The 13,424-nt window shown below is 40.1% G+C and overlaps 3 protein-coding genes across 7 annotated transcripts in view; 2 read left to right on the top strand and 1 right to left on the bottom strand.

Annotated features, from left to right (window-relative positions):
* Nucleotides 1-69: 69 nt before the first annotated feature.
* Nucleotides 70-909, top strand: LOC124640106 (H/ACA ribonucleoprotein complex subunit 3). The gene is made up of 3 exons (XM_047177750.1): nucleotides 70-246; nucleotides 504-546; nucleotides 764-909. Exons 1-3 carry the CDS (start codon nucleotides 193-195, stop codon nucleotides 859-861), a joined length of 195 nt encoding a protein of 64 aa, XP_047033706.1. The 5' UTR covers nucleotides 70-192; the 3' UTR covers nucleotides 862-909.
* A 1,318-nt stretch (nucleotides 910-2,227) lies between these two features.
* On the top strand, nucleotides 2,228-4,738 carry LOC124640507 (anaphase-promoting complex subunit 2). The gene has a single exon (XM_047178303.1). The coding sequence runs from the start codon at nucleotides 2,372-2,374 to the stop codon at nucleotides 4,700-4,702; it is 2,331 nt and encodes a 776-aa protein (XP_047034259.1). The 5' UTR covers nucleotides 2,228-2,371; the 3' UTR covers nucleotides 4,703-4,738.
* A 70-nt stretch (nucleotides 4,739-4,808) lies between these two features.
* LOC124640506 (probable Rho GTPase-activating protein CG5521) overlaps nucleotides 4,809-13,424 on the bottom strand; it is a 37,132-nt gene continuing 28,516 nt past the window's right edge. For 3 of the 5 annotated variants that reach the window (XM_047178297.1, XM_047178300.1, XM_047178299.1), the window contains 10 exons: nucleotides 12,819-13,041; nucleotides 12,171-12,309; nucleotides 11,802-11,910; nucleotides 11,210-11,370; nucleotides 10,609-10,797; nucleotides 10,327-10,453; nucleotides 9,717-9,872; nucleotides 8,700-8,858; nucleotides 7,965-8,208; nucleotides 4,809-6,645 (listed from right to left, as the gene is read on the bottom strand). In XM_047178297.1, the coding sequence (XP_047034253.1) occupies nucleotides 6,425-6,645; nucleotides 7,965-8,208; nucleotides 8,700-8,858; nucleotides 9,717-9,872; nucleotides 10,327-10,453; nucleotides 10,609-10,797; nucleotides 11,210-11,370; nucleotides 11,802-11,910; nucleotides 12,171-12,309; nucleotides 12,819-13,041 (1,728 nt within the window). In that variant the 3' untranslated portion in view covers nucleotides 4,809-6,424. Of the gene's footprint in view, nucleotides 6,646-7,920; nucleotides 8,209-8,554; nucleotides 8,630-8,699; nucleotides 8,859-9,716; nucleotides 9,873-10,326; nucleotides 10,454-10,608; nucleotides 10,798-11,209; nucleotides 11,371-11,801; nucleotides 11,911-12,170; nucleotides 12,310-12,818; nucleotides 13,042-13,424 lie in introns of all 5 variants that reach the window. The other 2 variants (XM_047178298.1, XM_047178301.1) reach the window with 2 other exon arrangements.

Genomic DNA, 13,424 nt, shown 5'->3' with positions numbered 1-13,424 from the left:
TCCAGATTTGACACTGTTGATAGAATGGCTGACAGTGACTTTGATACACATTTTGACAATTCTATAACCTGTGGTTCCCGTTTACGAGCTGTTGTGCTGTTGCTGTTTGAGAGCGTGTCTGTTGTACAGATTTTTCAAAATCTCAAGAAATCTCGGATATATTCTGAATTTTCAAAAGACGACAACAGCAAAATGTATCTTAGATACTATTTGAACGAAAAGGGTGACAGGCAATACACACTGGCGGTAAGTTTTAATGCTTCAGTTTTTATAACCTACAACTCACGTGTTTGTTTACTAATATCACCACTCGTATTTTTAAAGCCCCATTTCTAACTTTTCTAGTATCTCGAGGTAACAGTAATCTTGTGCGTTATACCTTTATAATTCACTAAATTTAATTGATGATATAACAGTTGCTATGCTACGGACTTGCTATGACCACGATAAGAATGACCACTTTCCTGATTTGATGTGTGACATAAGTGATTTTTTGTTTACAGACCATTGATCCTTATGGCAAACCTACAATATCTGCACATCCAGGTAAATATGCAATCCACGCAAGTAATCTTTAAGAAAGCAGACTAGAATCCAGCACCCTTCTGTGGGCTGCTTTTGCAAAGTTAGCATTTAGTCAAATCTAAAACATGTCTTATTAATATGATATTTTTTTAAAAAGGACCTGTTTCGTACATCCATCCATATTAAAATGCATTAATGCTTCAGTTCTTATATTCTAAAATCTATTTTATTTTTTCAGCCCGTTTCTCACCAGAGGATAAGTATTCGAGGCACCGAATAATAATCAAGAAAAGATTTGGCCTCCTTCTCACACAACAACCAGAACCTATATTATAAGATGCATCTATCTATCAAATAAGTCTAATTATAAGTTTAACATTTAAATATTATTTTATTTATCATCCTCAGAAACACCAGGACAAGTGTGAGAGACTTTATCCATCCTAGATTTTATTACAGTGTAGAGTACACTAGTGACGGTACCATAGTCAAATAGCTATTGCAGTACACATATGAACTTTTGGAGCTAATCACCAAAAACAACAAGGCAGTTAACTCATAGCAACATAACTTCCTTTTGCCTTGAAACTGTTCATTTTCTCATAAACAACTGAAAGGTTTACATAAAACTTCTGTAACACAAGATAAACAGTAGGGTCAGTCAAATATCAATGATCATGTAAGAGAGTGTATTTTTTCTTCAATAACACAAATTCTGTTACACCAGTGCAGTGGCTGATCCACCTTGTGATCACTATGTACATGTCATTAGTACATTCTTCTTTTTATGTACTATCCCCTGTCCCCATGCACTCCCATGGCCATGGGGACACTACATAATGCGGTATTGACAGAGGGAGTGCATAAGAAATACTACCTTATGTATTCACTTATATACTTTCTAATGTATTCTATTATTATACTCCCTTATGTTTTCGCCCTATATACTCTCTAATGTACTCCCCATGTATAGTCCTTGTTGTACTTGATTCAATGAATCTGAATCATGAATGATAAGAAGATATTTTTTTTCAACCATTGATGACATCCGTTTTTGTCGGATCGATCGGGTGGATCCGTATTCCGTCCCTCTGTTGAAGTGGCTCCGGTATCCCTACTTTTTCTCCTTATGGAAATCATCGGATAGTGGATTTAGTGTTAAATTCCATGGACGTCTGAAGAAATATTTTACTTTTTGCATTAACTTGTTGAATATTAAATTTTTTCTTTGGCAATTTAAGGCCCCAGTACACGTTGGCCCAAGTGCGGCCAATACACGCCATCACCAATGTGTACACGGGGTATTGGTGCAGGTTGGCGGACATTTGTCAAGGTTGGCGCGCATTCGGCGAGTTGTCGGTTTTTTGGGCACACATCAAAGGAATCGTGGCCCAGCTTGGCGTGTGGTGTTTACACATTCGGCCAATGTTTAGTTCGTCACCGGCCGCTGAGGATAGTATATACTTTTGTATTGCGTGTAAAAATAAATATAGTAGTGTAGTATAATATAAATATAGTAATATAGGTAAATATAGTAGTGTAGTATACAAATAAATAGCCGCAGCCTTAGTCACTTCACGTCCATCGCAAGTGGTTTGCCAGGCAGCAATGAGCCATGCATGCGCCAATGTGTAAACACCATTTGATCGTGGCCTACATTTGTGCATTGCACAGCTTGGCCCAACACAGGCCAACGTGTACTGGGGCCTTTAGACCTCATTGCAATGTCACTGTCATTCTCATATTTACTGGTTGTCAATGTCAAATGCGGTTTCATTTTCGTTTGTTTGTTGTTGTTACTTGTTCATGTTAGAAGGAATCAGATTTTATAAACGAAAACTGCAAAATGTCGTATAAAAAAGAAGAATTAAAAATTTACTGGAACAAGATAAACTATGCTTTTCCAATCCTCAACGACACCATCTTCACTGACTGTGGCGACGCGGAGTATGATGAGGTTCAGCAAATAATTGTTGGCCTCGGAATTCAGATTAAAATACGTGATCTTGTTTTAGTGCATATTGAAAAATATCTGCGGCAACATGTAGCTCCTTCGTTTTGGTCAAAATTTGTTAAAGTAGAAGCGGATGTGAAAGGATTTCAGCTGTTCAAATCTGCCGTGAACGACCTGTACGACTCCGTGGCCAACTTCTCAGGGATGCTACAGAGACTGGCCACATTAAACAACAGCTGCAATGACAATAAGCCTATCTACGGCGAAAAAGATATTATTTCAGGATTCAAACAACTTGTGAGAGCGACATTACTATCTCAATTACCATTGGATTTCCAAGTGATCATTAACTGCTTCTACAAAGTTTCTTTCAATGTGTTTGATAATGAATACGAAAACTCTGACATGGGTGAAGATGTCATGTGTTCTGGATGCCAGAACGAATGCTCAGACTGTAACTGTATGTACATAGTCAAGGTGTTCCATGACACCAATAGGAAACTGATGGAGCTGCAATTGCTTGAGAGACTGACAGGTCAAGTGTTAACAAATTTTATACAAATGAGAATAGAATCTCATATTCAGAAGCTTTGCACTGGCACATTTGATATGTCACATATAGAATTTTTAGAAACCTGGTTAGACACTACTGTTATGTCTTGGCTCACTAGGATATATTGTGGGGGATCATCAAAACCATCACCTGATGATAAAAATACTCTGAATGCTATATCTAAGTTTAAACAGAAATTAAGCTACTTTTTATACCACAGCTATACCAAATTAAGAATAGATCAACTATTTAATATAATTATAGAGTACCCAGACTCACAGCCTGCAGTAGATGACATTAAAATATGTTTGGAAAAGACTGACCTAAGGTCTACTTTATGTAAGAGCTTGCAAAGTGCACTAGAGACAAGATTATTGCACCCTGGTGTAAATACACCTGATATTTTAACTGCATATGTTACTACTATTAGAGCTTTGAGACATCTTGATCCTTCAGGGGTGATACTTGAGACAGTAACAAAGCCTGTTCGGAATTACTTGAGGAATAGAGATGATACAGTGCGTAGTGTTGTCAGTAGTCTGACTGAAGAAGGAGCGGGCAGTGAACTGGCTGAGGAGTTGGTCAAGTTTGCAGCAGAAGCTGATGGTGACAATGATAAAGATGAAGCTTGGGACGAGTGGAACCCTGATCCAGTTGATGCTGACCCTAGTGTAGACTCAAGCGACAGAAGGGCCAATGACATTATATCAATGCTTGTTAATGTGTATGGCAGTAAGGAATTATTTGTAAATGAGTACAGGACTCTGTTAGCAGACAGATTGTTGGCACAAAGTGCTATAAACACAGAGAAGGAAATAAGGTATCTGGAGCTGCTGAAGTTAAGGTTTGGAGAATCTCAACTACACTTCTGTGAGGTAATGTTGAAAGATATATCAGATTCCAAAAGAATTAATGCTCTCATACAACAAGACAAGGAAATAGAAGTTCTAAATAAGAAGTTTACTTCTAATGCAATGATATTGTCAGCACAATTTTGGCCTCCATTCAAGGATGAGAGTTTGGAGTTACCTGAACAAATTAAGCGTCATTTAGAGGCATATACCAAATCATTTGAAGCATTAAAAGGGAACAGGACCCTAAATTGGAAACCACATCTGGGAAATGTGAACATAGAAATAGAAATTGGGGAAAAGAAATTAGATTTAACAGTTTCGCCATTTAATGCTACTCTTATAATGCACTTTCAAGATAAGCCAGAGTGGACAATAGATGAACTTCACCAGGTTATGAAAGTGCCTGTCACCATTTTGAGGCGAAAGATTACATATTGGCAATCAATGGGCCTTATCACTGAAAAGAGTTCAGACCTCTTTGTTCTAGTGGATGGTTCTGATGGGAACAAGGCTAATGTGGCTACCAATCAAGTGCAGGAGATGATCTGTGAGGATGATGAGACTGAAAGTGTGATGGCTTCTGCTCATGACCAGAGGGAAGGGGAACTGCAAGTCTTCTGGTCTTACATTGTAGGAATGCTGACCAACCTGGACTCTCTGCCACTGGATAGAATTCACCAGATGTTGAAGATGTTTGCATCTCAAGCCCCGGGCACAGAGTGCAGTCTGCAAGAGCTCAGGCAATTCTTGGATACAAAAGTAAGAACTCACCAGCTTGTGTTACAAGGAGGAATGTACAAGTTGCCTAAGACATAGACAGCAGGACAACATCAATAAAATTTTTGAACTTCACTTTGTTTTTGTTATATAATATTCCCAACTTTTTTATAAGCAGGGCAGTTAAGCAATAAAAACGCATTGAAAAGTTTAACAAAACTTTATTTTTACATCATTTTAAATATAAAAATTTGGTTACATTAGATAATGTCTGTGGGTTAATATCTGGATTACTTATTATAAGTGACATTCTCGAAGCTATTTCAATCAACAAATACTAGCAATAATAAATTAGCTGTAATAAGTTATAAGTATTACCACCACATTGTTTTAATAAAATATAACATTTTAATACTTAGTGTTGTAATACATAATCTTGTGTCAGTCTTAACAACTATAAAAATACTGTTTAAAATTAAAATGTGGAAATAATCATTCAGATTAATAAATAATAATAACTATTTTAATGAATAATAAATCTAAGAGATACTGAGAAACAATACAGATTCTTCAAAAAATATTTTGATTGGAATGCATCAGATTAGTTGACGTGAGTACCACAGGTAAACCATAAATGCAAGTCGATCGTTACACAATATTATCACCACGATGTCTCAGTTCACGCGTAGATCCATAATACATCCGAAATTACTTTCAAACAAATGAATGGAATGTAGGTCATTTTAAACTTAGAAAATAATTTCTTACAAAAAAAATACCAATGTACAAACAGGGACCGGAAAAGAAAGCTCATATCTCCTGAAACACTTAAAGCATACTAGAGCAGTATGTGTAGGATATATTGTGAAATAATGACATGAAACTACGCATGTTTCTTAAATAAATTTACCTGGTTTCTATCGCGTACGTTTTAGCCTGATAAACATACGTCCTCTCTACAAAATAAATAATAACAACGAATGGGACTCGATTTAAATCTCAATTATGCAAATAAATAGTATCGTATAAACAAACCTACAACAGTTAAAGCTCTAAAACTAGTTTACATATGTACAGAAAACACCAATGTAATGTCGAATGATTGCTGATTACAGTTCGCTTATTACAAGACATTTACATAAAAATATGTGTTAAAATGTTTTGAACATTTCAACTCTACGGTCTGCACGGTTCAAGCTAACAGCAAGCATGTACATTACATTATAAATGCAAGACTCTACAGATATTAAAAGCTTATAACATATTAAGTACATGAAAATTCCTTTAAGTCCGTTAAGTTAGTGCTATAATCTCTCGATGGACGAATTAACTAAGATACGGAGCGGAGACGTTCACAGAACATTTCGACTGCGGCTGGCCTTTAGGTTTTATAGCATCTTAGATGTAAAGAGACCGAAATATTGACCCGCGTGGACAAAATCATCAAAGTTATCACGTTTGCTCAATTTCATCAAGTAATGTTTGTCCGTGCCTTTATTTTCGGTAAGAGTGTAATTGTATTCGATCTATAAAAATGTGTCAGGTAAAAACAGATCAAGTCTAACAATATCTCGAGTACTATCAGTAACGAGTTATGCACCATAGCGTTTAGCGTTTGGATGTAGTGAGCCACCTGTAACGCTCGAGCACCGACAATGCTATAAAGAACGCATTGGACAGGTTTGTCACGCCCTAATTGCCCGTACATAGTGAATGTATGAGTATTGGCCGTGTGAACCTTTGCCGAAGCTAAGTACGACTGCCGGAGACTGCGTTGGCTGATATCAGAGGATGACGAAAGCTGTCGAAGTGATCACGTGCTCACCGGTTGCGACGAGGAGCGGAGGAGGGCGCGGAGAGCGGGGGCGGGGCGGTTAGAGGCGGCGCTGTATGCGGGGCGGGGTGAGCGTTGTGCGGGGGCCGCTTGAAGGGGCCGAGGCGCTTGGAGGGCCGCGGGGACACCCCGTGCGTGTCGCCGCTGCCCGCCCACGCGCTCGCGCCGTGGTCCAGCAACGCCGCCGCCAGACGACCCGTGCCTTGATCTATTAACACAACATAATGCTCATTAATATTTTGCTCAACCATACAGTAGTAAAATACACACAATGCTATTCTTACGGTTAGTATAAGCAGGTTAGGTGGCAGTTTTTTTTCGATGTCGATATTATTACACTAACTAATATGTAATTACAATAATATTATGAGGTCGATGGCGATAATACCCGTTTAAGAAGCTATTTTTATCACAGAATTTTGGAATCGCAGCATAAAATAAGCGTACCATTTATGACCCATTCGGAAGCAGTACAAAAATGATCTTTATAACTTCAAGAATGAACATAGGTTCTAAGTGTATTGTACCTAATCACATTAAATTAAATACGTTAACATACTGGTTAATACGTGTTGATTAGGTAGCACAAAGAAAAAAAAAATACGCAAAAATAAAAATAAAAGATTATTTCAAACAAAGTAAATAGAATAAAATTCTGCAAGTTTACAACACCATATAAGAATCAGTCATTACAAACAAGGGAAATTCTCCCTTGAAAACTAACAGCTGTCAAATGGTCACAATCAATACTCCTAACTTTATCTTTGCTTTACACATGAAGTTGTAAATTATGAAAACGAAAAACCACTTCTGTGGCCAAACCACTGAATGCATTCAGTAATTTTTTTAAAATTCATAAAGTATATGTGATAGGATTTAATGTGATAAGGTATGACACAATCGATATACCCCAAAAAATATACACGTATAAAACAAAAAACCACCGAGGCGAATTAAAAAAAAAACAAAAGGGTAAAACCTAAGTGGGTTGTCGTCGCCGATTGGGACGGCTGGGGGCGTTACTGTGCAGTTTTTTTCTATGTCGATGTTATTAAATCACTAACTATGTACTTGGTAATTATAGTTATCGGCACGAATCTTGAGCTCTGACCTACATCCGCGCGGAAGTGATTATTAATTAGCAAAGAACCAATCCCTAGTCACGGCTATGACGCGATGCACTGCGGACCAATCACCGCTTTAGCCCGCCCCCGCGCCTCACTTCATACCACAAAAGGGACCCAATGAATTACTTCTGCGCAGGTGAAGAGAAGGTCAGAGCTCAATATTCGTGCCAGTAACTATACAAGGCGGTTGATGATGACACGTCTAAAAAGCCATTTTTATTTATCATAGAATTTCGGATTCGCAGCATAAAATAAGCGTACCATTTATAACCAAGCAAAAGTGATCTTTATAACTCAACCAATGAACATATACCCTAAAACAATGTACACGTACAAAATAAAAAAAAGGGTAAAACCTAAGTGAGTTGTCGTCGCCGAGTGGGTCGGGTTGGGGCGTTACCGTGCGGCTGGGTCGCGGGGACGGGGTCGCGGAGTCGCTCGACGAAGGTCTCGAAGGTGGAGGGGAGCGTGTGGGCTCGGACGAGCGCGTCGAGCTCGCGGGAGCGCTCGGCGTAGGCGTGCTGGTACAGCGCCATGCCCGCCCGCACCGCGCGCCCGCCCGCCACCGCCGCGCCGCGCACTAGGGCGGCCACGCAGCTCACGCGGATGATGCATTCTTCCCACAGGGGGCCGAATACGCATACCTGAAGGTATCAGTCAGATATGTTGAGAATATATGGTTTTGTTCACCGTTTACATAATAGCGTCAACTGACGCACGTTCGCATTATTTTGTTCGGAGATTTTGGCTGTTACGCGGTGACCTTTAACGTAAAAAAAAAAAATTATCTATGTCGACTAATTAACTAATTTTATCAATAAAATTAATACATTTCAATTTTTATTCTATAACAAAAGTTGCTTTAGGAACACAACTACTAATTACACAATACCTCAGCCTTTACCATACGTTATTATTGAAGTTAAAACAGCATATCCATTATCGATAATCCTACTATAACTATCGATATGACAGCACATCACTACTCACGTCAGGCTTCCGCGACACGGTACAGCGCAGCAAGCCGCCGGGCAGAGGGTACAGCACTATGAGCACGTCACAGAACTGCGTGGGCAGCGTGTCGCGCTTGTAGGGCCCACTATAACTATCGATATGACAGTACATCACTACTCACGTCAGGCTTCCGGGACACGGTACAGCGCAGCAGGCCGCCGGGCAGAGGGTACAGCACTATGAGCACGTCACAGAACTGCGTGGGCAGCGTGTCGCGTTTGTAGGGCCGCCAGTGCTCGCTCCACACCTCGTGGACTTCATCGTTACCCAGGTGTCGAGTCTGTGGGAATAATCTTTGGTATTATGCATCGTAGTGAACAGTATTCTATCTAGATACTTGAGAGTTTTTTTTACCAAAATGTTTAGTTATAATCGAGAAAATCCATCAACATCAACGTCGATACCAATTTGACCGAGCTTACGTGATGCATCACGTAAGCTCGGTGATTGAGCATCACGTAACCTCGGTTAAATTGGTATCGACTTTTGATGCTTGACAAATTATATAGCACCACTCATACATACAAACACATTCATACCTCTCTCGCATAAGAAATAGATCACGAGCTGCTAAAAAAAAAAAACAAATGCCGGACACAAAAATATATTCACTATATTTTCCATGTCTACTATTATCGATAGATAGAGTAGAGCGATGTTAGCAACATCGACATGCCTATATCATTCGAGTAGTCGCCAAATACAAATTATTTCTGCAATACAAAGTAAAGTCGTGGTGGCCTAGTGGGTAAAGGACCAACCTCTCAAGTATGAGGGCGCGGGTTCGATCCCAGGTCAGGCAAGTACCAATGCAACTTTTCTAAGTTTGCATGTACTTTCTAAGTATATCTTAGACACCATTGGCTGTATTTCGGATGGCACGTTAAACTGTAGGTCCCGGCTGTCATTGAACATCCTTGGCAGTCGTTACGGGTAGTCAGAAGCCAGTAAGTCTGACACCAGTCTAACCAAGGGGTATCGGGTTGCCCGGGTAACTGGGTTGAGGAGATCAGATAGGCAGTCGCTTATTGTAAAGCACTGGTACTCAGCTGAATCCGGTTAGACTGGAAGGCGACCCCAACATGATTGGGAAAAAGGCTCGGAAGATGATGATGAATACAAAGTAATGTAACATCACCTTATTAAGTATAGCATCAGGCGAGTCGGCGGGCATGCGCGTGGCGACGTGGAACAGTGCTTCTAGCGTGAGGCTGGCGAGGTAGGGCGCCGACACCCCGCCGCCGCCGCCGCCGCGCAGACCTCCCGTGAAGCCCACGTGACTTTCTAGCTCCACCTGGTCAGAACAATGAATGTTGAAGTGATGCGAATAAAGCGAGGAAGGTGTGGGAAGATAATGTGGGGAATTGTTATCGATATTTTGGACTGTTATTTAAAGTAAAAAAGTCTAGTATAGTATGCTCGATTTTGCGCTATGGTTAATATTGCCTTTGCGAGAATTATTAAGAATGCAATCCATGATCGTTTGTCGGCTTTAAGCCGTCATTTATTTAGAGTCTAATATTGCTGATTATTTATTGACACCGAATATCAGTCATAATAGAGGGTATTATATGGAGATGTCGTAGGATAACCTTAACCAAAGTCTCTTTTTGGGTTGAGTTTAACATTACTTGTATGGGCTATTGTCAAAATAATTTATCTAGAAAGCAAAAGAACAAGGACAGGATATTGGGAAAAGCTATATATTTTTCACGAGCTAAAATTATATTATGGTTACTAGTACATACCTCCCAAGCAAGTGCAGCAAGGAACGCTTCATACGCAGGACTGCCGCACCTATTAGAGAGTATTTCATTGCGCGTCTCCTGTCCCTTGCCCACGTAAATCACTGCTACCTTGTGCGTTTCGCGACATCTAAAACAAAATGATACGATTTTATGAAATTGGAGGTTGAAGAGTAGTTATTGGCTGATGATTAACAGCCGCTCGGGCCATGATTGAACACCCGTCATTTTTTTTTCAAACATTTTTCCTCAAAAAATACTAAAAATTATAATTTTCATTATTACCTCTGCGCATCCAAGTTCCTGAGCTCCCTCAGCAACCGGTCGGTCCTGCGCAGCAGATGCGCGTGAGTGCGTCTGGCCGGCGCCAGCGTGCCGAGTTGTGCCGCCAGTGCGCGACACACGCCGAAGGGCCGCGACGACGCGCGGGACCAGAGGGATACCGTCTCCTCTTCTTCGAGACTGGTTGATGTGCTGAGGGGTAAAATTGGTGATGAGTAAATACAGTTTCAGTGTGTAAGTTATGCTTTATGATACGACTCGTCACAGTCCTGACGTAGTTTTCCAGCGGATTGTAATGCAAGTATAGTTGCTAATCGTCTTATGTTGTAGTACAATTATGAGAGTGCAAAAATGCAGGGCTCAATTTACACAGCTCTCTCGGACACTCCAAATATTTTTTTCACTCTTATCTAAAACGTTATACAATTGACATAAGGTTCATTATACCATGTTTTCAAAAGGTCGCTTCCATTCCATTTCGGGGTACAATAAATCGAGGCTAAAACACTCCCAATACCAGTTACATTGATACTTCACAACTTTAATTTTGAACCTAATTAGCAAACAAGAATATTTTAGATAGCTTATATACCTCTACCCTTACCTATCTCTGGTAGCGAGGTACTGTCGCTCACTGTTCCGGTGAGCTACTAAGGAGGCGACGAGTTCGTCCTCCGCGCCGGGCGGCAGCGGCGACGGACCCGCCTCGTCCAGTCGCCTGCCACACACTACCTCTGGTGAAGTGTGACCGATGTACGCTAATACCTGGGAGGAAAAAGGGGATTGCAATTCTCATCATTCGCAGTGGTTTGTGAACTTGTGAGTATACTTATTCGATAACAATTGACAACAACTGATGCAAACGATGACACGTGAAACCTCGCGACAGATTTTTGTCGATTAGAATTTGTCGCGCATATAAAAATCGAGTATAAAATTAGCTGGTGTGAAAGCACTGTAATGTATGTCTGTAGTGTAGCGTCAAATCAGAAACTTCAGAAAAAAAAGTTATATGACGGCAACTGTATGTAACTTAACAATAATTTCAGAAATGTAAGCGCAATATGATTTGGACGTAGGTACTTGGCAGACTCGATGCTACAGAGAAATTATACAAGTGCCAGAAAGCTATTTGAACAAATACAAGGAACTTAAGTACAAAATGAAATAAAGTGGTAAGATATTTAATGACTTACATGGTCCAGTTGGTGTTTATCGGGCGGGCAATTCTTGTAGTCCGGCAATAGATCCGGGGGCAGGGGCGGCGGGAGAGACGACAGGGTGTTGTCTCTTGGACATTCCATACTACACAACAATAAAATATAATTTACATAAATAATATAACATATAGGTAAAGAGTTTGTTTGAATACGCTAATGTCAGAAAATACTCAATCGATTTGGAACATTTCGTTGTTAAGAGTAACATTACCTATAAGACAAGTAAGATAGAGATCTTACTTGTCTTATAGGTAATGTCATATTTCATAGCCTATTTATCGAGGAAGGTTTTCAGCTTAGAAGCTAGAAGCTAGTTTTAAACAACGTCATCGTGCTGTAGGTTACCTGTCAGGCATTTCAAGTGGTTCCACGGTCTCAGACGAGGCTATAGAAGGGTCATAGTACAATGCCGAGGCATCCCAACACGCCTTGCCGGCGATGTCACGCAGTAGCACTCGCACTTGCTTCTCTGACGTCATTAGGCCTGGGAAGATTCAATAAAAATACTAGATATAATGCAGTGAAGAGGATTTCGTGAAGAAAGGGCTTGTCTTCGTCAGGATATTGATATAATATGACTTAACTTTTGACCCAATCATTCGAAATTCAAAGATTATAGTCAGAAATTGAATACAACTTATCTGGTAACGTCGCGGATTATACATTCAAACTCAAACGTTTTAGTGATAATGGGAGGGAAGGAAAGATGACTATATTTTTTCATTTACTTCTTTACTGTAGATGTTGATAACTTCTCCCACTAGCGACGATATCCTACTTATATTATAAATGTGAAAGTTTGTGAGAATGTATGGATGTATGTTTGTTATTTAATCACGCAAAAACGGCTGGAACGATTTCATTGAAATTTGGTATGTAGATAGGTGATACCCTGGATTAACACATAGGCTACTTTTTATCAACACACCACGCGGGCGAAGCCGCTGGCGGAAGCTAGTATTTTATATTTTACTCAACAACATTGTATGTTACCTGGTGTAGTGGCAGCCGGCATATCGAGCGCGGGCAGCTCTATAAGCGACGCTAGAGTGGCGTCACTGAGACGCAACATCTGCACGTGCGGCGCCGACAGCACCGCGGGCCCGAGCTCGCCGCCCAGCGCGGGGCTGTCGTGTTGCTCGCACACTGACGATGATACCTGCCACCCGTTCCACAGAGGCCAGTGGCCTAGGAACAGCACTAGTTGCGTGCATATCTGTGGTAATTATAGTGATGTTCAATTTGTTTCGATAATTTTTGTCAAGCATATTTTAAACAAGGGCAACCGATGTTGCTTCTAGACGAAAATTGGAATTTAAAGAATCCCTTTATAAAAATATATTGATGTTTAATTTGAATAAACATAATATAACACATTGACTAATCTTAAGCTATTCCTAATATCGATTTCGCCTATATAAGCTTCTCAAACTAAAGTGCAACGATCCACATTAGGTACAATTTGTAAACATTTACGAAGTTAACTCTAAGCAAACCTACTCTATTAACCATTACAATTAACACTAAGTACCACATAACTGTTCAATCAACTTATAGTAAGTTCAACTCAGTCTTGCGCGCGGCCTTATGTGTGGGTAA

This window comes from Helicoverpa zea, chromosome 20, assembly GCF_022581195.2.
Source record: "Helicoverpa zea isolate HzStark_Cry1AcR chromosome 20, ilHelZeax1.1, whole genome shotgun sequence".
In the NCBI taxonomy this organism is placed as follows: Eukaryota; Metazoa; Arthropoda; class Insecta; order Lepidoptera; family Noctuidae; genus Helicoverpa; species Helicoverpa zea.
The sequence above is the reverse complement of the archived record's forward strand: the minus strand, read 5'-3'. Positions and strand labels throughout refer to the sequence as shown.